This window comes from Dioscorea cayenensis, chromosome 25 (genome assembly GCF_009730915.1).
Source record: "Dioscorea cayenensis subsp. rotundata cultivar TDr96_F1 chromosome 25, TDr96_F1_v2_PseudoChromosome.rev07_lg8_w22 25.fasta, whole genome shotgun sequence".
In the NCBI taxonomy this organism is placed as follows: domain Eukaryota; kingdom Viridiplantae; phylum Streptophyta; class Magnoliopsida; order Dioscoreales; family Dioscoreaceae; genus Dioscorea; species Dioscorea cayenensis.
The window spans coordinates 503,894-530,502 of NC_052495.1; the positions used below are offsets into that span (position 1 = coordinate 503,894).

Below are 26,609 nucleotides of genomic sequence, written 5' to 3' on the forward strand. Positions count from 1 at the left end.
CTCTCAAGCTCACTTCCATTCTGAACTCCACTTCCATAAAACTCATCTACGTGTAAGCCACCTACAACCAATCACCTTCTTCCACATCCCCAATCCCCCATCCAGAGAACCTTATCCTTGTTACAACTCACAAACATTCCCACATTTTCAGCACATGCCTTGCCATAAAAACAAACACTTTATTAATTATTAGCACAAGTATAATTTTTATCATAATTAAAAGATAAATTAATAAACCACAAGTGGGGGGTTCTTCACTTCATTCAAGTTAAAAATAAAGATCCATATTGATATACAAATAGATACTTTGTTCCAGCCTTTTGATTTCTAGTGGGTCATGTTGCAGCTTTTGTTCCCTCTTTGAGTGCATGTTCTTTATCTTTCCTCACTTCCTTTGAAGCTTCACCGTACAACCAAAATATTCTGAAGATCTTAATGAAGCTCCCTTGTCATTGAAACTATATATCCCTCCAAGTGCTCAATATGATTTTAATTAATATAAACTTTTTATTTATTAATAACACTAATCATCAGATACTTTTGCACTTTGATGTGTATGAGTATACAAGTTGGTAATTAAAACTGGCTACTTTGAATTGGTGGTATTTGCACTCCTGTAAAGAAAGTTGGCACCTTTTGACTTAGACACAAGCTTGATTTTATCTCCAATGTAAACAATAAGCAACTTGGTGAGATACAATACCGATATATATATACCGATAACTTTATCTTCATAATTGATACAAATTAAGAACTCTCACTCTGATCAAGTTGCTGCTTTTGTAGCATATGATCATACTGTGGATTAATTAAAGCTAAATGCCAGTTCAAAATGCAGTAAGGAAAGAGATTGTTATGATTATTTTATAGTGAAATTAAGGCGAAAACATATCCATAACTTTGATTAAGTTATTTTGGTATTTCATTTGATTGGTTTAGATCACTTTGATGCTGAAGTTTTGGATTGCTGCTTTTATGAATCTGATGTGTATTCCAGTTAGGAACTTTTAACATTTAAGAAAAAAAGAAAGCTTTAATTAATGATTTGATGGCATTGTTCAGCAATTGGAATTCTTTAACATACCATTTGAAGAACAATGCATATTATTTAGATTTCTGAACATTTCTAGTGCTGCAATATTTCTAGATCACACTGCTTGAAAATTGCACCTGATTAATTCTTGGGTAAGTTTATGGTTTTAGCATCACACATGTTCTCATTTGCATGACAAATTATGATGAGAACAATTCAGACTCAATTATTTTCTGTGATACTTGTTCATATGGGAATTGAAATGTAAAAACCCCCAGCCCAATCCATGATAAGAAATGTCCCTCAAAATAAAATTTAATGGTTATGGATTTTAGTATCAAAACATTTAATCTATTCTTTATATATATATATATATAATAAATGTGGATAAACTATGATTCTATATAGAAAAAAAAATGGAAATATATCACACATAATAAAAGTGCATGACATATATATAGAAGATGCTTACCATCAAATATTATAGGTGTTCCATCCTTAATTTATATTTGTTTTAATAAATGAGAGTTTTGCACTAATGTTAACCAAAACACCACTAATCTATGTCTGTCACATTAATTATTGATTTTTTTTCTTATTAAAATTAAACTAAATAAATCAAATAGCAATAAAGACAAACAATTCCAGCCAACATTCACCACTTATATAATTTGTCCAAACCAAACACAAACTAAATAATTTTTTATAAAAAATTACAAATATATACCTAGAGGCTAGAGCAGAGACTAATGAGACAACCTACTAACTTCTAATCATTTGATTTTGTCTTCATTAATCATAATTTACACTAATCACACTCTTAATCACAATCACAGTTTACTACCAAAATTATCCCTCTTTTTATCATTAGTTTCCATCAATAACCACACCAATAATAAATCAATACATATATATATATATATATATATAGTATTATCTTTTTTATCATACATCTTTTATCACTAAAACGCTAATTAAGAAAAGTCTAATGTTCATATTGGGCCGGGTGGCCCACTAGTTCAGGCCTGAAAAGCCCAATTACTGCCAATTGAGGGCATAGCCGTACTTTAAATAAATGAGTGAGGGCATATGCGTAATTTTAGGAAAACCGGGCTTCTTCTTCGCGAGAAGAAAGAAAGCCATAAAAGCCCATCGAGAGCTTAATAAGAAGTTTGAACGAGAGACGAAGTATGAAACCCTTTTTAAAAAAATACGGTGCCAAATCCCTAGATTGAAAGGAATCCTAAAGGGATGCTGTTTTTACCCTTAATTTTGCCGGAGATATCACTGATTTGTTATTGTGTTCCTATCGCTGCGGTACCATCTCAATTTGCTTGTTATTTTGAGCTATTTTGGTGAATTTTTTTATGGTTTTTTTAGTGTTTGTGTTTGTGTTTTTCATCTGATGTTCTGATTCTTTCTTTATGCTTGATTTTCCCCTTGTTTTTGAGATCTGGTTGGGTTGAATTTGTAGATAGTGCTCCAGTTTAGCTTTTTTGTTAGAACTGTTGCTTGTTTTGCTGTGGAACTAGCTGATAAGTTTAGGTAGAAACCCTAGAGAATTTGGCAGTTGCTGTTGAGAAAACTACTGCGATAAACTTGAGGAATTCGCTTGAAAGAAGTGAACTTGGGATGCGGTTTGGAATGCCTGTACTTTGGGTTTTAGTTTCCTGATACTTCATCCTTCAAAGGGCTTCGATTTGAACGGATTGGTTTTTAGATTCCAAATTTGGCATAGTTCTGCTGTTGGTCATGGCATCGTCTTCGTGCAATTCGTTTTCAGAACCGGCGATTATGGAGCAAATTATCACTGAATTCTTTACAAAGAGTGTGCACATCATTCTTGAATCTAGGTCACCGTATGTGTCTTCTCGCAACTATAGTGGTGAGCAGTTTATTTCATCACCATCACCATCATCATCCTCTTCATCATCCAGTGTTCGGCCTCGACACCAATGGTTCAATTTGGCTCTTGGAGATTGTCCTGCTGCACTTGAGAATTTTGACCTCTGGAGGCAGAGTAATCTTGAGCCATTAGTCATTGATGTGGTCCTCATCCGCAGGCCCTCACGCCAGCATCATGTGCTTCAGTCTCCAAACTCTTTCAAGAGATCAATTTTCAAATTGGACTTCAGGCCAAGATGAATTTCTGCAGGATAGCAAGAGTGAGAAGATTGTGGAGAGATGGATTATTCAGTATGAGAGCCGCAGCAATGGCAGTGTGACAAGGGAATCATGCCCAGGTGCAAAGAAAAGTAGTGGTGGCAACTCTCAATCTTCTGAGTTGTCAGCTATGTACAAGAAGACATACAAGAAGTCCATCATAATGCTTCGCTCTCTGTATGCTATGGTCAAGCTTTTGCCTGCATATAAAGTCTTCCGAGATCTCAATTCTTCAGGTCAAATTCGTCCGCTGAGTCTTTCTCATAGAATTTCGTCATTTGCTGAGCCCTTCACTCGGGAGGAGGAGGCAGAGATGAATCAATTTGGTTTCACTCCTGTTGATACTCCTTGCGGTAGGCTGACTCTATCTGTGTCATACCTTATGCAAATTGGATGACATTAGATCGGAAACTTCAACACCTTTGCCAACACAGGTTATACCTGACTATGTTGGCAGTCCAACAACTGATCCTCTTAAAAGGTTTCATTCTCTGCCTTCATCGTTGCCTGCCTATGCTTCATTTTCTAGACGGCATAGTTGGAGCAATGACCATGGAGCAACTCCAGTTTCCCAGTCACCTTCACCAACCTACTCCAATGCATGTGTCTTCCGAGCCAATCCAAATTCTCGTGTTCCTCCTCATAATCACCTGCGTGATAATGCTCCTTCTGCTTGCTCAGTCCCAAACAATGCATCAACAGTGCATAGGAAAAAAATACAAGCTTTGATGAATATTGGCCTTCACCTCCATTGTCACCCTCAACTTCCCCTTGCCCTGCAATGCAATTTTGCAATGATCATCAACATAATGCCCTTTTGCGCACAGAGAGTGCACCAGTCAATATTCCCCTACCCAGGCATGGGAAGAATTATTTGCAAAACCAGGGCTTGCCTCCATCTCCTTCTAAGGCCAAGTGTGTTAAGCCAGGGTGTTCTCCTCGGGTAGATATTGCTAAAACTCACATTTCTACTTCCTCCGCAGCACATACCTCATCTCCAGAATGTAAGCTACAAGCAAAGAAGGAACTGTTCAGGATGGGGGACATGCACACTGATATCATGCTGCACAAGGTAAAATTTATTGTTGCTATGAATTGTGGGAATAGTTGATGAAAATTGTTAAACAAGTCAAATATGCTGTCGAATCAGATATGTGATGTGTTGTTATAGAGAAATTCTAGCTGTTTTTCACTGTTAATACTTTTTAACTACTGATACATGTGCTACAGGCACTTTATTTGGGTAAAGATGAAACGGGTAGCCTGTCTGGTTTGAAGATCTCATCTTGCACTTCTCCAAGGCTTCAAATTTCGAGGAGCTCCAGCAGATTGTCTTTTTTGGATGAGTTTGATGATTCTGAGTTTCCTTGCCCATTTGCCGTAGATGAAGATATTATAGATTCATGCAACAGGTATTGTACTGTTTTACTTGCCCATTGCTGATTGATGGTGTAGTCAAGTATCATCAGAACATAATGGCACTTGATTTTTATTAAACCATTTGAAAGTCTTTCGTATTGATGGAAGAGATAAAGGATGGCCCTTTATTTGTTTAAAAAAAGCAACTTAAGATTTTGAATTCACATTCCCAAGCATGTTAATCGGATCATGTAAACGTGTGGTCAACTGTTTTTTCCTTTTAGTTTCTGGTAAATTTGATTCATATTAACTGTTATGGATTCTCTTGGGTGTTGGAGTTTGTAAATATAAGAATTGCCAAATTTTACCCTCATAAAATTTGCATAAAATACATTTTAGTTATGTTTCTTTATTTTAGGTTTTCTTCTGGCCATGTTTGATCATGAATTTGCACCATGCTATAACTTTAGGTGATTTCTAATCTAAGGGAGCATAGCTTGTCATTTTGACCTTATTGCATCCATATACTCAGTGATAATTTCTCAGTTTTTTTAACTTCAAGTGGGATACTTAATGGAACCTGAATTTTGAAATGGCCAAGAGTTTGGGAAAGGGATCAGGGGATGCATGATTATGCATGTACTGACAGAGGTGTCGTCTGAAAACAGGATGTAAGGCAAAATGTAATTTATTGCCTCTAGCCTGCATTTTGTTGATATTGTTGTTCCTAAAAGTATTCCCTTTCCTACATGGCATCAGTTTTGCAGTGACCTTGTCCTCTTTCCATATTAAACACTTCTTATTGACCATGAGCCTCAGTAATGAAGTTTCTGTTCAGTGGTCTTATGAAATTCATGACCAGTGGCCACAATACAAGAGCTTACAGCAAAGGAATTTCAGTTCTATGTTTCACCAGAACAGGTCTCATTGCTTACCATTATGATCTCGTTATACATATACATATATATAATAGTAGTATGTTTCTTGATGATAGGTTTATATTTATTGATTCATTTTTTAAACCCTATATTGTTACATATGTTCCTTCCACTAATTAGGTGTGTATGTTTACTAGGTTCAGTTAAGTACACTTCTTGGGGTTTCTTGTTATAATATGTTAATTTTACCCTACCCATGTACTTATCCCCAAGTGTTATTATCTTCATCTCCTATCAAGTATTTTCTCATGGGTACAAATGGGAAATATTTTTGCTTACACTGATTTGGTTTTCTTAGAAGAAATTCACCACCAAATTACTGATGATCACACAACCTTTCATGCTTTTACTAAATTAATGTCACATTCTTGTTCAAGGATTGAACCCCTTGACCGGCAAGGACAGACGGCCGATTACTTGGAGACCACTGGTTTAGTAACTGCCCGAAAGTCCCAAGAAGCAGCAGTTAGTGCCATTGTAAAAATGCTAAAGAATGCTCCACCACTGCGGCCAGAGCCCTCCATGCAACTCTCTTCACATGTCATCAGAGATGAAACCAGGACCTCAAGCATGGAACAAAATACTGTTGCCGAAGTCATGGCAAGCCCTGGCAGTTCTGCCTCTGTTGCGGGGATGACAACTTCGGAATTCATCAGATCAAGAACTGTTGCAGATGCGTTTGAAGAACTTCGGGGTTTCAAAGAGAGGAAAGAATTGCTGCTTCGGCGAATTGGTTCTCAGATTTCAGAATCTCCAAGCAAAGACTCCTGAGGATGTTGGTGAAGCCAATCAATCCTCATCTGTACATATGTGATGCATTTTGATCGGCCGCCTGATCCTGCAAGCTCGAGGTATGGCTGGAACTCGGAAGCTTTATAGTACTAATCTATATGTATATATCCATATAGCGAAAGAAAATAGAATTGATGCTCTGGTATGCCGTGTTATTTGAAAAAATTGCTTATCTGTGAATAGTTGTATATTCTGGTTGGTATTTTGTCTTGTGAGCGCTGGGAGGCATAGAATTCTTATCTTTCTCAGTTGCAATTTGAGACTTATTTCCGGTAAAACTGTTCATGTTTATAGCTACTTGAAGAAAAATGAAGGTGAAAGTTAGCAATTGATTTCCTGTTTACATCCTAATGTTTATTTTGGTCTTCCCCCAAAACCTATTGTAAAAAAAAAAGAGAAATTTCTTGAATCTCATATGCTCCTCTATTAAACATTCATTAGTTATCTCATTCTCCATGATTTAAATGAGAGATTTTTCAATCAACATACAACAACAGACACACAGAGAAACCATTATACCACATGTTGGCTTGCCACAAGTACAGAAGGATGGAGGGAAAACAACATTCAAAGAGCTGCAGAGGAGCCAAAGAGCTTCATGAGTCCAAAAGTAACACCCATGGCCATCCAACCTCCGGCCAACACCCTGACAGTAGACCTCACTACCGGCGCCCGGCCAAGCACTGCCCCGGTCAACCCAAACATGACAAGAGCCAAGCTCGCCGCCGCGGCCACCACACCCAACCTCACGCTATGCTGAGTTATAAATCCAGCCGCAAGCAATGGCACCGCTGCACCGACAGAGAAGGCCATCCCCGACGCCACGGCCGCTTGCACGGGGCTCGGCACTCCTCCTCCATCTCCATGTTTGCTTTCTCCATTCCTCTTCATCTCAGCCACCTCTATGTCTACCTGTGAATAGACTGAAACAAACTCTCCTATAGCCATGCTACAAGCTCCGGCCACCAGGCCTGCAAAGCCAGAGATGAGCATGGCCTTTGGATCATCCTTCACAGCACCAACTCCCATCATCAGTGATGCAGTGGAAACTAAGCCATCATTTGCACCAAGAACTGCTGCTCTTAGCCATTGTGCTCTTTGGGAGTAGTTCACTTCCACCTGTTCTTTGCCTTCAATGGTGATCTTGGTTTCATTAGTGGCCATGGTGGTGCAACTGAAGAGTGAAGATGAAGATGAAGATGAAGTATGGCAGACACACGCCCTTGTGTGCTTTTTATAATGAATTTTTTTGTGTGCCTACTGTTAATGTGGTGATGAAGGTGAATGCACTCATAAAATAACCCAATCATGCAAAATATAAATAAATAAATATATATATATATATATATATATATGAGCGAAAATACACATACGTGATAATTCTGTACTCTAAAATTAGATATTTTGACCAATGTTGTAAATTAAAAACTGAAATCAGACTCACAAATTGTCACTCAATCAATGAAGTGGGACAAAAGGATGATATCATTAAGAGATGAATGGAAAATCTATCTTTTATCATTAAATATAAAAAGAAAAGAAAAGTTTGAGGGGGTTTTCTCTTCTGTTTGTTCTGAAAAAGCATGTTATCAACTTATCTGAAAGGGGACATTGCTAAGGGGTTGGAGTTCATTGGCTGATTAATTTTAGATGTTGAGTAAAATGGACGTTCTTATATTTTAATTTTTCATTTGATGGAGTCCAAGCTTAGCATCTTTAATGATGGGTTATCATGTTCTCTTTTGTGTAGTGGAGATGGCAAAGAAGCCTGTAATATCACATCTGCTGTTCTTTTTGTTTCCAAGAATATAGTCTATTTTTGTTAATTATTATAACCTTTTAAAGGTTCCTTACTTGCTATGGAATTAAACCCCAAAAGCATATGAAATATGTATGCTCTTTGGCATCTTTTCCTTTCTCATTTTGGAATCTATCAATATTGTGATTTTGTGTTTCACAATCCATGTATTCTTAAGGGATAGCTAACTACATTTTCGCCAACTTTTACATTTATAATAATGATGAGATTTAAAGATAAAAATATAATAAACAAATTATAGCAATTGATGAATCTCTCACATAACTGATCTGATCTCAAGGCAAATGCTCCACACTCATTTACTGGTTACTGGTTAGCATTATTTATGTTAGGTTTTGAGGAAAAGAAAGGGGATAAAAATAATGAAAAGACGTAAGGACCATTTAGCAAAAGATTGTTTCTTCAAAATGATTAAAAAATTAATACAACTCTTCTCATTATTTATAGATAATAATAGAGACTTATCTAATAGATAAGCATATCACAACCAATATTTAAATATCAAAATATCCAAAAATTAAATATGACCCATTCTTATTTTTCTTCACGTGGCTTTTCTTATCTTCCATATCAGCAATTTTTCCACATCAGCAACTGCAGCTTTGATTATTTCCAACAATTTATGCCTTCCCCATTATTTATTTGTTAGCATTTATCATGCTTTTGTTTATGTTATGTCCAGGTTTAAATTATACTTATAAGTACAAAGATCCACTGGCTTATATATTATATACTAATTAAGGATCAATGAATTATTTTATATATCATTGGAGATGATCGAGCTCGAATATATATCATTTGTAATAATTTAGCTCAATCTATGTGAAAAATAGTTGGTTTTAGCTTATCTCCTACTACATCTTATAGTTTATTATTCAACCAAAATATATATATATATATATATTTCGCATGTGCAGTTGATAGTCATTTTTATAAATATCATATCTTTGTTTTGTATATCTTAGACGGTTTAATTCATTCCTGTGTACAAATTTTAAATTCAATACGAATTATAACTAAAGTATAGCAAAAGTAGTATCAAAACAAACACAATATATATAAATATATATATCTTTGTTTTGTATATCTCAACGGTTTAATTCATTCCTGTGTACAAATTCTAAATTCAATCCGAATTTCGCAAAAGTTATATCAAAAAAAACACTATATATATATATATATATATATATATATATATTTCTCATCCCGTCAAATTTTAATTCTTTTTTCTAATGATATACTATGGGTCATACAATGCTAGAAATTAGTATATGTTGAAAAAGAATCTAGTTGAAATATCATGAACCAAGGGCTAATCCATTGGTGACACCCGTGTTGTGATTGAGAAGTCTCGAGTTCAAGTCTCTTAGATTATATAATTCACTTTCCGAGTTCCTTGTGTGTGAAAAATACCTCTGCTCGAGTCCCCTGTGAGAGTCCTATGTGAAAAATACCTCTCGTTCTCCTTTCCATGGTTGCATAGGGAGGGGTTTATTTCTAAAAAATCACTCAAACAACCGTAATTAGTATACTTTTTTTGTTTTTTTGTTTATTTTTTATTTTGTTGCTTGATTGATTTTGTTAAAAAAAAAAATCAACTATGACAAAACTATATATATCAAAATAAAATACTGTATTATTTTTTCTCATCCCGTTAAATTTTGATTTGATTTTGATTTTTTTTTTTAAATGGAATGCTATGGGTAATACAATGTCTGAGATAATGTGCTGAAAAGGAATCCAACGAGATTATTATATAAATAAAGATGTTCATTGGATTGCTGAATGGATGAGCACTCAAGAGACAAATGAATAAAAATGAATGGATCTTGAAAACAAAACCATTTACTAATGGAGGGGGAGTATGCATTCCACACGAAGGCAACCCACCACTCACTTATTTATTATTATTCATTTTTCCAACTTAACTTTTAATTTTTTTAATTTTTCTGTTGAATCATTTGATTTGATTTATGGAGGCAATTCAATGTGTCCTATCCTTTTCAATCTATATCCTCTAATCTATTGGCTTTTGGTTCATTGTTGAAAGTTGAATGCTTGGCTCCTTTTTCTTTCTCCATTTCTTTGAATAGTTAGACTTATTTAAAACTAATTTTATATTTGTCTACGTGTGTGTTGGAACCAAGTACCAAGTCTGACTAGAGTCAGAAAGACTTGTAAAAATGGTCTCATGGTCTTGAATTGCATTTTCTTTGACTTAGGTGACGACAATATGATTATTTTGACTATGTTTATATAAATGAAACCTATTTATTGAAAAACAAAAGAAGTCACGGAACATGATATAAGTAGGAGAAATTAAAAAAAAATATATATATTTATATAAGTAAGTTTTACAAACAAAAAGTTGAGAGATAATTCCTATCATAATATTGATTGATGTGAATGACTTGTTCGTCTTATAATATTAATATATATATATATATAAAAGATATAATCAAAATACAAAAATCAAACTGAATAGGTAATACCAAACCAACCAAACAAAGCAAGCTTAAGTGGTCTTACATCTCAAAAGCCTTCTATCCATCCATCCATCCATCTATATTGGTTTTAGAGTTTTTATTTTTTATTTTGAAATTGAACTAAAATTATTATTTCTAAATAGGAAAATAATCTCAATGTTTTTGGAGAGATAGAACTAAGCCAATATGACCATTATTATTTGGTATGGTAATCTCGCTATTTTTACTTAATTTTTCATTAAAATAAATAAATTACAATCTCATTGAATAAAAATAATTAAAAATAAATAAATAAAAATACAAAAAAACATAAATAAAATGAAAAAAAAAGTAAAAAAAGGACGCAAATAAATACCATGGAATTCTTGACTTTTTGAACACTGAGATCGACAGATATCTCCAGCATTATGCTTCAGCATCAGCCTCAGGAATAATCCTTCTTTGATCATCTGAGTTGATCTCTGTCGCCTTTTGGTTGACTTCATCACCTCAGTCGCCGTTTTTCTTTTTCTCTTATTTTCTGTAAGTAATCTCCAAGGATACATCATCTCTGGTGATGCCCTCCTAGTTTCTTCTTGTTTTCAGTTTCTTTTCTCTTCTTTTCTGTTTGTCTTTTAGAGTCCATTCTTCTTTGTATTTTTCTTTTTGTTTCTATTTATCACCTATGAGTTTGTTCTTCTCTGTATCGTTTTCTTTCGGTTTTTAATAAATTTTGTGGCCCATTCATTTTATTAAAAAACATACCATAGAATCATACATTTATAGCATGACTGACACTAATGAAAATTCTCCTTAATAATAATCAATTAATTTAATTTTTTTTTCTAGATATATAGTTTAAAAGATACAACAATATGGTATTAATAATGACTTCCAATTCATAACCATATATAACCAATTCAAATGCATGTGCTGCAAGCTAACCACTTTTTAGAAACCCAAAAAATTTTACTCAAAATGACTCTTACCTAGTTTTAGTCCCACATCGACCACGCTCTAATATTTAACAACTCATAACCCTATAAAACAATCCGATTGGGCCCGTTTAAAATGCATACCTTTCTCGGCCTTTTGGCTAAGATCAAGTGTAGTATCTGTTCTTATCAGTTTAATATCTGATACGTGGGCCATAGGCCCACTATGATATTAAATTAATTTCTTGTTTGGGAACGGCCCAATAAACTAGCTTGCTAGTGGGCCCTCATGCGTCGCCCTTGCGTTGCACTACTGCTAGGGCCTGGCGCACCCCCCTTCTAAATCAGTAATTCAAATTTATTTTATTTAACTCACATTAAAATTCAGTTACTAATGTAATAACATCATTTGAAGGAACTTAGGATTTTTTTATTCTGGTTCATAAATTAAACAAGCTTGATTTAATTCTTGTGCATCATGACACAGAGGCAGTTTTCTTTGCCAATCTCTGCAGCAACACAAGGTGGTTTGTTGTACCCATTTTGGTACCAAATGGCACGTTCTTGAACAAGTTCTTTCAAGAAGTTGTTCAGCTTTTTAATGGAGACACTGGGCATCACCACAACATGAGCAATGTTGCCCTGGCATGCAAGCTGCCAGCGCCGGATGAATTCTTCATCTTTGGGCCTTTCAAACACTACAGTGCTACTGAGCTCATTAAGCATTGCACTGATTCCGGCTTCGCGAAGCCGGCCTTTGAGATAATGAGCATTTCTTAAGCACTTTTGGACTTCTTTCTGAATTCCTCGGTAGCCTTTACGGTTTAGTGTGTACCATAAGAAGATCGGGCCGTGACCGTTTCGGCTTCCCATGATGGTTGCATCTCTTGATGCTAAATACTCTACATTCCTTGAGAACACATTGATATGTTTCAGTCTGGTTATTTGTACACCACATGGCATTGGACATCCAACAAACTTGTGTCCTGATACGCTCACACTCCCAATTGGTTTCTTGAATGTTACTTTTGGTGCCTGGAAAATGAGTCAGTGCTAAATGAATTGCATGGCTATCTATGTTAACACAGTTGTGTTTGTGTGTGTAGACAAGAGGACTTACTCGTTTAACAAATGGCATCATGAGCCCAAAGAGAGCTCCATCACAATGAATATAGAACCTATCTTTGAATCCAGAATCTTCCAGTGTTTTTATGACCATATCAAGATCATCTACTGCTCCCTTCACCGTTGTTCCTGCAACATTGTCACAAATAACAGCATGTTTAAATAATTTTATAGGGAGGAGAATGAGCTAGAATAACATACCTATATTGACATTTACAATCGCTGGTTTGTCCTTATTCAAGAGAAGTTTAGCACCAAAATCAGTACAATCAATCTCACCAGAGATCAGAGTTTCAATTTGTGCACATTCCATTCTGTACATTCTTGCAGCTTTGAAGACAGAATAATGGGACTCTCGGGAGGCATATAAAATTCCATCAGGAAATACTTCCCTCCTGCACATTATCATGGTAATTATGATGAACATGGTTTGTCCTGAATTACATTTCATTTTCCTTTATTAATTGAATTTGCAAATGTGTTCTTACTAACCCAACAAGAATTCCATGCAAATTGCCTTCAGTACCGCAATTTGTGATGTATCCCCAATACTCATTCTTCTCTAACTCCCAAAGGCGAGCAAACCAATCCAACACACCTACTTCAAACTGTCTGGAATGAACACCATAATTACTCTCAATGAATGGGTCACCGAGGTTGTTGATAGAGAAATGTTGCAGCTGGACAAGAGCACCATAGTCGAAGTCCAAATTGTATGGATAGCCTGTTGTACAAATGTTTGAACATACAACCAGACAAGATAAAAAATGATTTTACCAATGGTAAAACAGAAGATTAAATGATGTTAGTTTTGTTGTCCAAGCGCGTTAATATCATTCATCTTGTTAAATAATGATGATACAGCTTTGACATCCATTGAAAGACAGAAGAGTATATTTAGAAGGGCCCATGTAGAAGTAAATTGGTAAGTAAAAATACACCAAATAACAACCAACAGTTAAATAAATAGCTAGCCTACATAAAGCACTCATCGAGTAACAGGACTCTGGCGCAAAATCATCATGCAACAATCTAGCAGAGTAAGTTGGACACTGTTCATAAATGTTAACAAGCATCAAATGCCTTGCCTCATGTATAATATTCAGTAAAATTTTAACTATCAGCAGACAACATGGAAGAGAGTAGAATGTGCAGGACCATTCAAGACCTCTGATTTTCATGTCACAAGTCTTATACTCCAGACATATCGTGTATTATGTTCTCACTATCCTAATGATAATTGATGTCCAGTACATGAGAGTTGTCAACTTCCTCAAAAAAGACATAAACAACAACAACAACAACAACAACAACAAAAACAGCAATATATTTCCACACACTGGCTTTAGCATAGTAAGAAAGTAGTAATTTTATCCACTACGCTAAACACTGCTCTCCATAACTAAAGGGAAAGCATGAATCCATACATTGGTAATTAATACTTCAAGATTATATTAAACATAGGGATGCATAGTAAATTAAATGAAGATCTGAGTTTTCAATATTTTGAAACAATTTGAACTAGCAAACACACTAGGGCATGAATCTGAAAAAAACAATTGAACAGAAATTACAGAGAAAGAGAATTCTCATACCGAGATGATGCTGAGTTCTCTCCACAAGAGATTTCCGGTACCTGGCCAGAACACTAGCCATATAAGCCTCACGCTCGCCGGTGATCTCATCATTGGGCTCCGGCTCCTGGATTGAAAGGCACATTGTGTGCACATTCCTCCCCAGCACCATCTCAACCCCATTTGATCTGACAACAATTGAACCCTGAATCTCCTTCGGATCGAACTCCTCCGGCAAAGCCTCCACCTTTTCATTCCCAACCATTCTTCTACACCATCACAAACCCAGACAAAATCAAAAACCACCACAAAAATCAACAACAAAAAATAAAAAAATTCAACAACTCTAATGAACAAAAGTACGCCATAAAATAGCTTAAAAAAATCCGAAAATTAACCAGAAATTCAGGATGAAACGAATGTAGCAAATTAGAGAGGACTTGAGAAGGATTACCTAGAAAAAAATGAGGCAAAAGATCGAATCAAGAAAGCAAGTAGTAGTGCAAGAGCTAAGAGAAAGCGCACGATGGCTCTGAGATGCAGCGCTTTGGGGGGTTTATATAGTGCGGACATCATCGCTTTAAAAATCGTGCGCGTGGCGATTCGCCACCGTTTGTTCGAATCTAATAATTGAGTTTTGAGAATGAAATATTAATTTTATTTTTTTTATTTTTTGATTTTTTTAAAAAAAAGGAATTTTGGGTAGCGTTGTGCACTGTTTTATCTTTAATGGCTGGCGGGGAATTTTTTTAATTATTTTAGAGAATTATTGTTTGTCGGTAGTAACATGACTACACTAGACAAACCCTTCCCCGCAAGGTAATGAATTAGTTAAATTTTGAGATAAAATAAATAAATAAATTTTAATTATATGAAAATATCTTCGATTTTTGGATAACTATCTCCAAACGTTTGTAGATTTAAAATCTATTACTCGTTCTTTTTTATCTCTCGTGAATAACCAAATCTCATATACCAGAAAGTTGGTTATTTCACATAATTTAATAAAAACTTAGTTATTTTTCCCAAATTACCTCTTATTTATATCTTCACATTTCTCTCTCATATTAAATTTCAAAAAAAGGATTGAATAGAATGTAAGGGTAATTTTGGAAGAAAAAAAAATAATAAATGTTTTTTGATATTTAAAAATGACAGATAAAAAGGAACATGGGTTTATAACAGATAAAAAGGAATAGATAGAGTAACGTTTTTAGATGACGCAACCTCTCTCTCTCTCTCTCTATCTATATATATATATATATATATATATATATATATATATATATTACACAAGCACCATATATCATGGGTATGCGGACAGATTGAGAATTAATCATTTAATTTGTATGTGCTCACCTGATGATGCGGGATTTAGACAGTAAACTCGTGGCCACAGAAATTAATTACCATTAATGCATTCAGCGAGACTTGAATCTAGAACATTTTAAATGTTTCACATTCTCTTTCGACAATAAGACCAATATTACTGAGTTGTGAGTTCTTTAGTACTTCAATTTTAATTTATCTTGAAAAATGCTATATGCTTGTTCAATACAAATTATTTATTCATAAAACAAGGTAACTTTAGTAAACAATTATTTAAAACATCTCGCACATTCATATTAAGCTACTTTGCTACCAAACTGTAATTATTATTTCTAGAATTACTATTAGTGCTTTTTTATTTTATTCGCACAAATGATTAGGAAATGTTCTTTTGGAAGTTACTAATAATGTAGCCATGTGCAAGACATGTAATTTAAAGTGAAGTGGGGTCAAAATAAGTAACATAATAATGTTATATTATATTCGTGATTTAAAGTGAAGTGGGGTCAAAGTAAGCAACATAATGTCATAAAATATTGGTGAAATATCTTTGTGCTTGACGTCCTTTTTAATGTTTCCTATTCTTGTCTGTGATTATTAACATTATAATTTACAAGACAATGCAATTATGGCATGCATTTATATATATAATATACATAACAAGTATACGTGCTTTTGATTAATGTATACATGCATGAAATTAAATAAACAAGATTGAGAGATCTCACAGAGACGACACCTACCAATTCAATGAAAAATGCTTGATGTCCACCCTTGCATGTGTGACCACAGAAGAATGATCCACATGTCGATTGTGTTATAAAAATCTTTTTTTTTTTATTAATCTCTTAATCATTTTTGTTTTTAATTTTTCTCTTTTGTTAAAAAAATTAGCACTAATTAATTAAAATAAAGTTTAACTTGTTCTAAGAGAGTTAATTAAACTCTCCCACGTAGCAATTTAAGAAATATGGTTTGTTTTAATTAAGTTTCATTCAACAATTCATTATGTAGTAAAAATAAAATTAGATAGACTAATTTATTATAAAATGCAAAACCGAATAATTATTGTTTTAATTAACGGGGTTTAAGGCTTGGTTTAATGCAACGAGATGGAAAAGTGTCACCTTGCAATTAAAATGTTGATTGGAAGGTATCAATAATGGAGTCATATGGAGTGGGGCACGTTGGCCGTTGGCCATCAATAATTCACTTGTGGGCACATTCATGGATAACACCTGGTTCGATGTAAAGGGACACCATTTACATGCACGTATAGCACCTTATAATCTTCTTATTAATACTTTTTACAAGTTTATTTTTAAGGAAATTAACATATATACATATATATATATATATATATATCTTAAGGTGAGAAACACTTATTTTATATTTAAAAAAATATTTCTCACTTTGCTTGAACAAACATGGATCGTATTATTTTATTTTATATTTTTGATAAATGTAGATAATTATAACCCTCAAGCATCGTTATAAGAAAGAGTTAAGCTTGTAATCTTTCAAAGAGGAAAAAAAATAAATTATCACTATTTTATTATGAATATGTTTATCATGTTTTACCAAATTGCAGGATTACAAAAATTAACAAAAAATAATGAGAAAAAAAACCTCAAGCTTTTAAAGAGGAGGAAAATGTTAAGCCTACTTAGCTTTTTTTTTTAATATAAAATTTATTTTATAAAAAATTGCTTAAATTCATGTGTATTAACATTTTTAATAAATTTGACTATATATAAAAGCCAATTTTTTATAAATATTTATAAAATATTATTTTACAAACGTCTATTTTCAATTATTGGATTGAAATCCAATGGCTCCACATCCACTATTTGATAATCACAATTGAAAGTATCAATAGTATTTCAATCAGTATTCACAATAATTTTATGTGAACGATAATAAGTGAGATAAAATTATAACCCAATATAACTCCTGACCATATGTGTTATCGTTAGTCTCTCTCCATATCTTTTCTTTTTGATAAATTCCGATAATGCCTTTTTTTATTTTTTCGTTGTCTCGAGAGGTTTTGAACTCGAGCTCCCAAACACAGAGGTAGGGAAACCACTGTGCTCAGCTTTGCCCTCTCTCATATACTCTTCTCAATCTTTGTTTTTTTTTTTTAATTTATTTTTTACTGCAGACACTCCGTAAAGAGCATATTCTCACACACACACACATATATATATATATCATCTAGTATGATATTTAATTCCATATGCATTTTCTTTTGTAAAAACAAATTTATTATTATTTTTTTGAAGCATGCAAAAAAATTTGCTAAAATTTATATTTCATCTTCTTATCACCAGATAAATCACAGGAATAAATCATTATTCTTTTTCACTACAAATAAATATTTTAAAAATTTATTTTTACTCAATGGTTGGGTACACTTAATTTTTTTCATGCGGACTTATTTGATGGAAAGAATTAGAAATAGTTTGCTTTAGTGATTAATAATCAGAGTTGGATATCTAGAATATTTTTTTATGTCCCACCAGGACTGAATAATGGGAGACTAACAAATTGTACGTTTGGCCAATATTTTTGGAAGGTCAAGGCTTGACCAAATGCAAGCCACTAATCATTTAATTAAATGCTTGATATAAATGTCCCATCACTAATTAAAACTAAGATTATAGTGTGACATGTGTCAACTGGCAATTGTTTTGCAACCAGATTCCTTCCATTTTTAATATTCATAATAATTATTCTCATTTTAATCAAATTAAGTTTGACGAGAAAACTACAGAGAACGACAGAAGGTCTGCTTTATTTTTTCGTTATTTTTTTTAAGTTTATGTTTTTTTTTTTTTATGTCTCATTTTTGGTGAGAGCCTATGTTTTTCTTAGTTTATTTATACTGTCCTAGTTTGTATTATTTTTTTTTAATAAATTTATAGTTTATTCATTTTTATAAAAAAAAAGAGATAGAGCTCTACGTGCCTGTGAGAGTTTTGACAGGCAGCCAATCATGAACATACAATGGCCTTGGATCTACCAAATTATATGTATATATATACACACATATATCAGAAGGTGACCATGTTCAACATGATCCTCCTATATATGCCATTAGAGAACATGACAGTGACATAGATGGTGCAAGAACCAAACTGTATATACTAGAAGCCATGGTTGGTCATAAAGAGGATCATGTAACATGTTACATATGGACTTGGATGTCATGCAGACCTTTCCACTATATAGGAATGGTCTTTGTCTTATAAGGATCATGGTAGAGTTAAGATTGTTTAATTATTGGTGAAGTTATGGAGTTTGTTTAATTGCTCTTGTGAAGATGGAGGAATGAAGGTATGAAAATGAACCTCTGAAGCTGTTAAGTTGGAAGAAGAAATGAAGAAGTAAAGAGAAAGAAGAGCTGACCATTGAGCTGACCATTGAGCTGACCACGTGTATAAGTCATGCCACATGTCTTAGTTGTTAGAAATTAGTTAAGAGGTTAATTGACAGATCAACAGTCTGTTATGACAGCTAAGCATGACAGTTGAATGTCTGAATTGCATGAATGTGGCTTGTATTAGAAACTCATATATACTTTTGATTACAATTGAATTAAATACCTGAAAGCTCTTCTTCATCATTGTTTTCCAATGGTTTTCTCCTAACCTGAGGCTTGAATCCTTGCAACAATTGAAGGTTCTTCGAAGAGGAGCTTTCTGTTCTGTATAGTTTTTCAAATTACTGAACTGAAATCCTGGAGAATTAATAGATCACAGACTTGGTTTGTATGGGATGGCAATTTGCACACGACCTGCGGGAGATTGCCGGAGTTTGCGGAATTGATCGGTCTCGCTTTTCGATAATGAAGATTATTTCTTATACTATAGTAACATGAGATGAAGTTGTTATGGAAAACTGCATGATTTATAAGGAAACAAGAAGGTGATTGAGTGAGGGAGGAGAATTCTAGCCCATATATTCCATTGAGTGCTTTTAATGTTTCTGAAGCTAAGTTTGTGGCAGGACTTTATAATGGAAATGTTAGAGTTTGTAACCCAAATCTTGACCTGACCCAAAAATCAAGCTCAGCTTGTGGCCTTGTGATATATATATGTTTGTGATTTTTTAAATTATGAAATTTTTTTGAGAATCTATATGATAGCAGAGGGTTCAAGCTAATAGTTTTGCCATTGTAAGTAGCCCACCAATTATCCATTAGGATGTAGATGGTATGGATCTATTTATTAAATTTAGACAAATAAACTATACCAAAAAAGTAGTAGAGTTAGGTTATGGCCCAAACTGAGTTCAAATCAACTGTTTTGAAACCGAACTAGATATTATTTAAATATGTTTTAAAAATTTATTGTAATAAAATAATTTTGATAAATTATGCCATCACTACAGTATATATTTTTCAATTAAAAAAATATTTCAGTCAGGTTTGTGATTTTTTTCTACGTTAGAATTTTTTTGCATAAATTCACAAGTTATTGATTATTCATTTCTGTATATTATTTATTTCATCCGATAGAAACTATGTTGTCAAAGATTAAAAGGGTTATGGTTTGGTTTTGTGTTGAAAATCTAGGCCTTTGATCTTTACTTTATGTTTGAGTTCCACCGTAATTAATGCATGGTGTAATTATTTAATTGTTACATATATCATCCATATTACGAAGTCTTTTTTTTAATTTTTTTATATATATATATATTAGAGGTCGTGCATATTAATAGATGTATATTAAGAAGTCTTTTTTTAAACATCGAGCTCAAAGCGTTACATATTTCCTAGATTTCCTATAAAATGCGGGTTAAAAAAATTATTCACATTATTATCGTTATCTAAATTAAATAAACAAAAAAACCTATATATATTTATTTTTATAATATGGATAAGTCACTGCATCTGTCATACGTGATCTTAATTATGTATTAGAAGCTAGTTAAACCCTTGATTTCTTACACAGAACTCAAATGTTCTGCCATTCAATTTAGCTATTATGACATAAAATATTACTCTACATAATACGTAAAATATTTTTGATAATTTGAGGGAGTGATTAGTAATTTTGCTATTTTGTTTGCTTTCATTTATATTGATGGGTTTGGTGGGCTTTTGGCATGAATAATTTTGGGAAACAAAGCCCAAATTACCGATCTTAATTTTTAAATAACAGATTTTATAATATTGATTTTATAAATCTGATTTTAAGTTTTTTGGAGGGTTATTATGAAAATACATTTTAGTTTTGCTTGGGGATCAAGCAGCTCTCATCTTCTATATATAAATATAGAGGATCATCTTTTTCAACCTTGACCTCATCTCAGAGTCTCAACTGCAAACCGTAATCTTTGGTAAGTTCTGTAGTCCCTTCAATCTTCTTCTTCTTCTTTCATTATTAATTTGGTTGTATTTATTTCGATTAGGAAAATTTGTTTTTTTTTTATTATTTTTATTTGGAAAATTTGTTCCTATCTTGTGATTTCTTGATGTTATTAGATGAATTCATGTTCAAATTTTCTTATTGGATGCTCATAATTAGCATGACTTTTGAGTATTTGGGCAATCTTGTGAGGAAAAAAAATATTTTAAATTATAATATTGATTTTATAGTTTATTTTAAATTATAATATTGATTTTATTGTATATGGAAATATTGTAATTTAAAATAAACTATAAAATCAGTATTATTAATATTTATAAAATCAGAATCCATATATTTAGAAACGCACCCATAAATAAATGTCTTTTATATGTTTTTAACAATTATTATTTATTTGAAAAAAAGGAAGGAAATTGATTTTATTTCTAAATTTTAAAAATATACATCAATCCTGTTTCTAAATTTTTTTGAACAATTTTAATTTAAATTTTTTTATAATTATAACATTATCAATATTTATGAAAATATATTCTATATAATTAGACTTTTAATTACAAATAAATCTATTTTTCATAGTTTCATAAACTTTTATATAATAAATATTTATAGATTTAAAATTGCTTGCAAATTTTTAAAATAACTTTAAATTAAAATAATTCCTTTTAAAAAATAAAACACAATTCAATTTTGTAACAAAATGAATTACAATAATTTTATAAAATAATATTTAATGATAAGATTACGAATATTATCATCACTGTAATTATATATATATATATATATAACAATCCTCCTCATTACTGTTGTCACAGCTAAGGTGAAAAATTACCCAGAATCAAAACCTATGGAGACCTCCTTCTTAGGTTTCCTCTCCAGGTGTTTGCAGCGTCAACTATCGATTTCTGCAAAGCATTTGCCAGAGCATCATCCAAAGTTTGTATTAACAAACAACATTATGGAAGAAGGGCGAAAGAAACTGGAAGGCACTCTAATAATGGAAAAATTGGAAGGAAAAATAGAAGCCAATTTAATATTAGAAGGTGCAGATGAAATGGAAGCCAACATCATGTTACCAAACAAGGCGAAAGGCACGCTGATATTAAAAGGCTATGTAGAAGATAAGCTAGAGGAAGTGTTAGATTGTTTTGAATTCTCGGTAGTCGAATCCATGAATGATAAGAAAGTATAGTTTGAATCAAAATAACATGGAGGATTGTTGCAATTAGAGTATGGATGAAAACAACAAATTTTATTGTTTAGGTGTTTTAAATTATGGAATTTTGTTATTATGTTTTTCAGAGATTGAAATATTTTGTTTTTGTGTTTAATGGTTTTTTTTAATAAATTTTTGTTATTTAAAATAAGCAAATAGTAGAGTATAGTTGACGGTTAATTTTCTTTATAAATCACTCAAGTTTGGCCAAATTTCATTTTGCTCACCGATGTTTGATTTGTTTCTAAATACTCACTCAAGTTTTTAATCCTTTCACTGGCGGGTCACCTGACTGATTAATGTTTTAATCAGCTGACATGGAGGCTTGATTAACATTTTAATCACTCAAGTGGCTGAACACGTGGCATTATGTTGCCACATCATCGAGTCCCTGTCTAGCAACCAAAGTGAACAAGAACTAATAATAAAGCTACTTTATTCCTCTAATGAAGAACACCACATCATCCTCTACACCATCATCACATTCACCCTCACCTTCGTCTTCCTCTCCGACCATGGCTGGTGCTGATGATAGCGTCAACCCCACCCTCTTCCTCCCATCGGCCCCCTTCCCCTCCCAATCATAGGCCACCTTTTACAGTAATGAACTTCTTACTTAGCCAAGAAGTTCATCACCTTTTATGTGACCTCTATCATCATAGTTCTGAAGGGATCTACTTGAGAGAAAGCCTGAATAGTGTGACTTTGAATGTGATGGCGATGATGTTGATAGGGAAGAGGTATGGAGAGGATGATGAAGAAAGGGTGAAGCTCAGGAGGGTGACTGAGGAGGTGTTCTTGTTGGCTGGCCCATCAGCCATGGAGGACTTCTTGCCCTTTCCAAGATTGGTAGGGTTTGTGAGTGGGTTGAAGAGAAGGATGATGAGGTTGGAGAAGGAGATGGATGCGTTGTTTCAGAGTTTGGTGGATGAACGGCGCCGGCGATGGAGTAACTGTGTGAGTGAGGAGGAGAAGAAGAAGCCGGTGATTGATGTGTTGTTGGAGAAGAAGAGGGCAATGATGTGGCAACATAATGTGACGTGTGCGCTGAGTAGGATCTCACGGCCTCCACGTCAGCTGATTAAAACATTAATCAATCGGGTGACCCGCCAGTGAAAGGATTAAAAACTTGAGTGAGCATTTAGAAACAAATCAAACATCGGTGAGCAAAATGAAATTTGGCCAAACTTGAGTGATTTATAAAAAACATTAACCTACAGTTGACCCATTGTATCCATACATTTTTAAAATTTTTGTTTTGTTTTTGCCCTTAGGCTATTTTAAAATAAATATTTCTTGCGTTATCTTAAACATATGATTTTATTTCTCACGTTAAGAAGGGAATTAACATCTCCTCTACTGTGTGGAGATGATATTTTTCTATGTTAGAGAAGATTTCTCTGTTATATTAGGTAACATGATCTATACTATTCTAGAGATGATGTTTTCCCTCATTATGCATATATGTACTTTATTTTGAATGACCAACATATTTGACAAACCAGATTTTTAAATATTTGCGATCGAACATCATATACATACTCTCTCTCTCTCTCTCTATATATATATATATATTTATGTATATGTGTGTATATATATATATGTTAATATATGCATATATGTACTTTATTTTGAATGACCAACATATTTGACAAACCAGATTTTTAAATATTTGCGATCGAACATCATATACATACTCTCTCTCTCTCTCTCTCTCTCTATATATATATATATATATATATATATATATATATATTTATGTATATGTGTGTATATATATATATATATGTTAATATATGCATACACACACTCCATTCTATCTTACATAGATCATTAAAATACATTATTATATGTTAAATGACTAAAAGATAACATGTATATATACCTTCAAAGATTTTGAGTGATTATTAAATTAATAATTATTTATATCTAAGTGTATATATATACCAAAGAAAAATTTAAACTACTATTTATTTATTAAATTTAAATAAAAATGAATTTTATAAGGATAGTTTAGAAATTTAAATAAAATTTTGTTATATTATTACATAAAAATCATATTTTAATGATGTATAAGATAGAAGGTTATATATATACATGCAAACAAATCAAATTTTAAGAGTTATATATTGTAGGCATGTGATTTTATTAAAGAATAAATGAAATGGCTGAATATTCAAAGAAAAACACAAAATCCTTTATTAGGTTATATATATATATATATATATTGGTAGTCAAAACCGGGTTGGACTGGCCTGTCCAACCCCGTTGAACCGGACTAGGTGACTAGACCGGTCCGGTTTAGTATATAAAACCGGCTGAGTTAAAACCGAAACCGGATGAACCGGCCTGTTCAACCGTGAACCTAACGAACTAGGCCGGTCCACACGGTTCAACAGTCAATTAAAAAAAACCAGTGCTGTTGACTCAAGTCAAAGGCTCAAGCCAAATTCTTTTCCAATTATCTCCATCTCCAAACTCTTCACCAGTGAGCCCGTGAACCAAAGCATCATCTTAGGAGTCCCTAGTCCGGATATCCCTCCCATCAAGCAACGGCATTACCCATCATCTCCGGATCTCCTTGCCGTAAACAACAACACTGGGGGGTGTTTTAGTTGCGGACGAGGTCGTAGAAGTCTAGAGAGGATAAATGGCAAGAGTAGGTGACGTTGCAAATGACGATGAGAGGGATCTCCGGGCGCTTTGGTGAGGCTGCGAACCATGCATGAGGTGCTGAAGCAGCGGAAATGGATGTGGTTGACGGCGTTGAGGTGGCCTGCGATCATGGAAAGGCGAGATCGTCAACGGTGGACCAGTCTGGGCTCTTGGGAACGGGTCGAGGGTGGTCATCATCTTACAGTACTACTATTGGATGAGAACTCCCACTGCTGTTGCTGTATTAACTATTATGGTTTGGTTTTGTGTTGGAAGTCTAGGCCTTTAAACTTTAGTTCATGTTTGAGTTCCACCGTAATTAATGCATGGTGTAATTATTTAATTATTACATATATATACATAGAGTGTTATATATATATATATATATATATATATATATATATTGGAGGTGGTACATATTAATGGATGTATTTTATAAAGTTTATATATATATATATATATATTAGAGGTCGTACATTAATATGTATATTAAGAAGCTTTTTTTAAATATCAGCTTAAACATCACATATTTCCTAGATTTCATATAAAATTTGGGCTAATAAAATACACACGGTCACTGCATCTCAATTATGTATTAGAAGCGAGTTAAACCTTTGATTTTTTGCACAGGAGTCAAATGTTCTGCCATTTAATTTAACTATTATGACATAAAATATTACTCTACATAATACGTAAAATATTTTTGATGAATTTGAGGGAGTGATTAGTAATTTTGCTATTTTGTTTGCTTTCATTTATATTGATGGGTTTGGTGGGCTTTTGGCATGAATAATGTTGGGAACAAAGCCCACATGAATAATGTTATTTAATTAAGTCTCACCAAAGGGTACTCTGTAGTTTTCAATCATGATTGTTGTATTATATCTGATAATCACATGAAGAATCAGGTGATTAAGATTCAAAGGTCAAAGAACAACATGTTCCTTATGGATGTCTCAAGTATTAGGAGGTTGAACGTTGTTGTATCATGTCTATCCTTGTCTGAATTATGGCATGCACGCCTAGGACATTTAAACTATCGGAGTCTAGTGACTATGGCACAAAAGAAAATGGTGTTGGGAATATCTGAAGTGAAGGAAGGTCCACCTTGTGAGCTGTGTGTGGTGTCCAAGCAATCAAGGGCTGTGTTTCCTAGTGGGGGGTCACGGAGAGCTGTCTCTTGCCTTCAATTGGTGCACATAGATTTATGAGGACCCATGAGTGAGGGTTCTCTTGGGAATAACAAGTATTTCTTTTTACTTGTTGATGACTTTAGCAGGTGGTGTTGGATATATCTTCTCAAAAGCAAGGCAGAAGCATTTCAACAGTTCCGGTTTTTTCATACAATGGTGGAGAGGCAAACCGGGAAGAAGCTTAAGGTTGTGCGAAGTGATAGAGGAGGAGAATTCACTTCATCAGAGTTCCAACAGTATTGTGAAAGGTTTGGAATTCAGCGAGAGCTCACTGCAGCCTATTCACCACAACAGAACGGGGTGGTGGAACGCAAAAATAGAACTGTTGTGGAGATGACAAGGAGTCTTCTCAAGGGTGGGGGTCTACCTTTGAGGTTCTGGGGAGAAGCAGTAACCACTGCAATATACTTAATCAACAGGTTTCCTACTCATGCACTTCAAAACAAAACTCCTTTTGAAGTCTGGCATGGAAGGACACCCTCGGTGAGCCATCTTCGGTTATTTGGGTGTATCGCATTTGCATTGATTCCAGCTCATAAGTTGTATAAACTAGATGAGAAATCTGAAAAATGCATATTGGTTGGGTATTCTAGTGAATCCAAAGCTTATAGACTATATAATCCAATGTCTTGCAGGATTGT

At 33.5% G+C, this 26,609-nt stretch overlaps 3 protein-coding genes and 1 non-coding gene across 4 annotated transcripts; 2 read left to right on the forward strand and 2 right to left on the reverse strand.

The window, feature by feature from the left end:
• The first annotated feature begins 2,205 nt into the window (after positions 1-2,205).
• Positions 2,206-6,613, forward strand: LOC120252926 (autophagy-related protein 13b-like). Its single transcript, XM_039261123.1, is given in 7 exon segments — positions 2,206-3,115; positions 3,189-3,581; positions 3,583-4,089; positions 4,092-4,268; positions 4,427-4,608; positions 5,315-5,476; positions 5,871-6,613. Coding segments are annotated over 7 exon segments (2,145 nt in total). The 5' UTR covers positions 2,206-2,785; the 3' UTR covers positions 6,265-6,613.
• Positions 6,614-6,685: 72 nt separating this feature from the next.
• LOC120252925 (vacuolar iron transporter homolog 4-like) lies at positions 6,686-7,528 on the reverse strand. The gene has a single exon (XM_039261122.1). It carries the CDS (start codon positions 7,447-7,449, stop codon positions 6,853-6,855), a length of 597 nt encoding a protein of 198 aa, XP_039117056.1. The 5' UTR covers positions 7,450-7,528; the 3' UTR covers positions 6,686-6,852.
• A 4,116-nt stretch (positions 7,529-11,644) lies between these two features.
• LOC120253022 lies at positions 11,645-11,841 on the forward strand. The gene has a single exon (XR_005534198.1). It is a non-coding gene; the product is annotated as a U2 spliceosomal RNA (small nuclear RNA).
• Positions 11,842-11,921: 80 nt separating this feature from the next.
• On the reverse strand, positions 11,922-14,720 carry LOC120252994 (serine decarboxylase 1-like). Its single transcript, XM_039261221.1, has 6 exons — positions 14,658-14,720; positions 14,225-14,472; positions 13,122-13,353; positions 12,831-13,024; positions 12,625-12,758; positions 11,922-12,539 (listed from the first exon to the last, which is right to left on the reverse strand). Exons 2-6 carry the CDS (start codon positions 14,466-14,468, stop codon positions 11,967-11,969), a joined length of 1,377 nt encoding a protein of 458 aa, XP_039117155.1. The 5' UTR covers positions 14,469-14,472; positions 14,658-14,720; the 3' UTR covers positions 11,922-11,966.
• Positions 14,721-26,609: the final 11,889 nt, after the last annotated feature.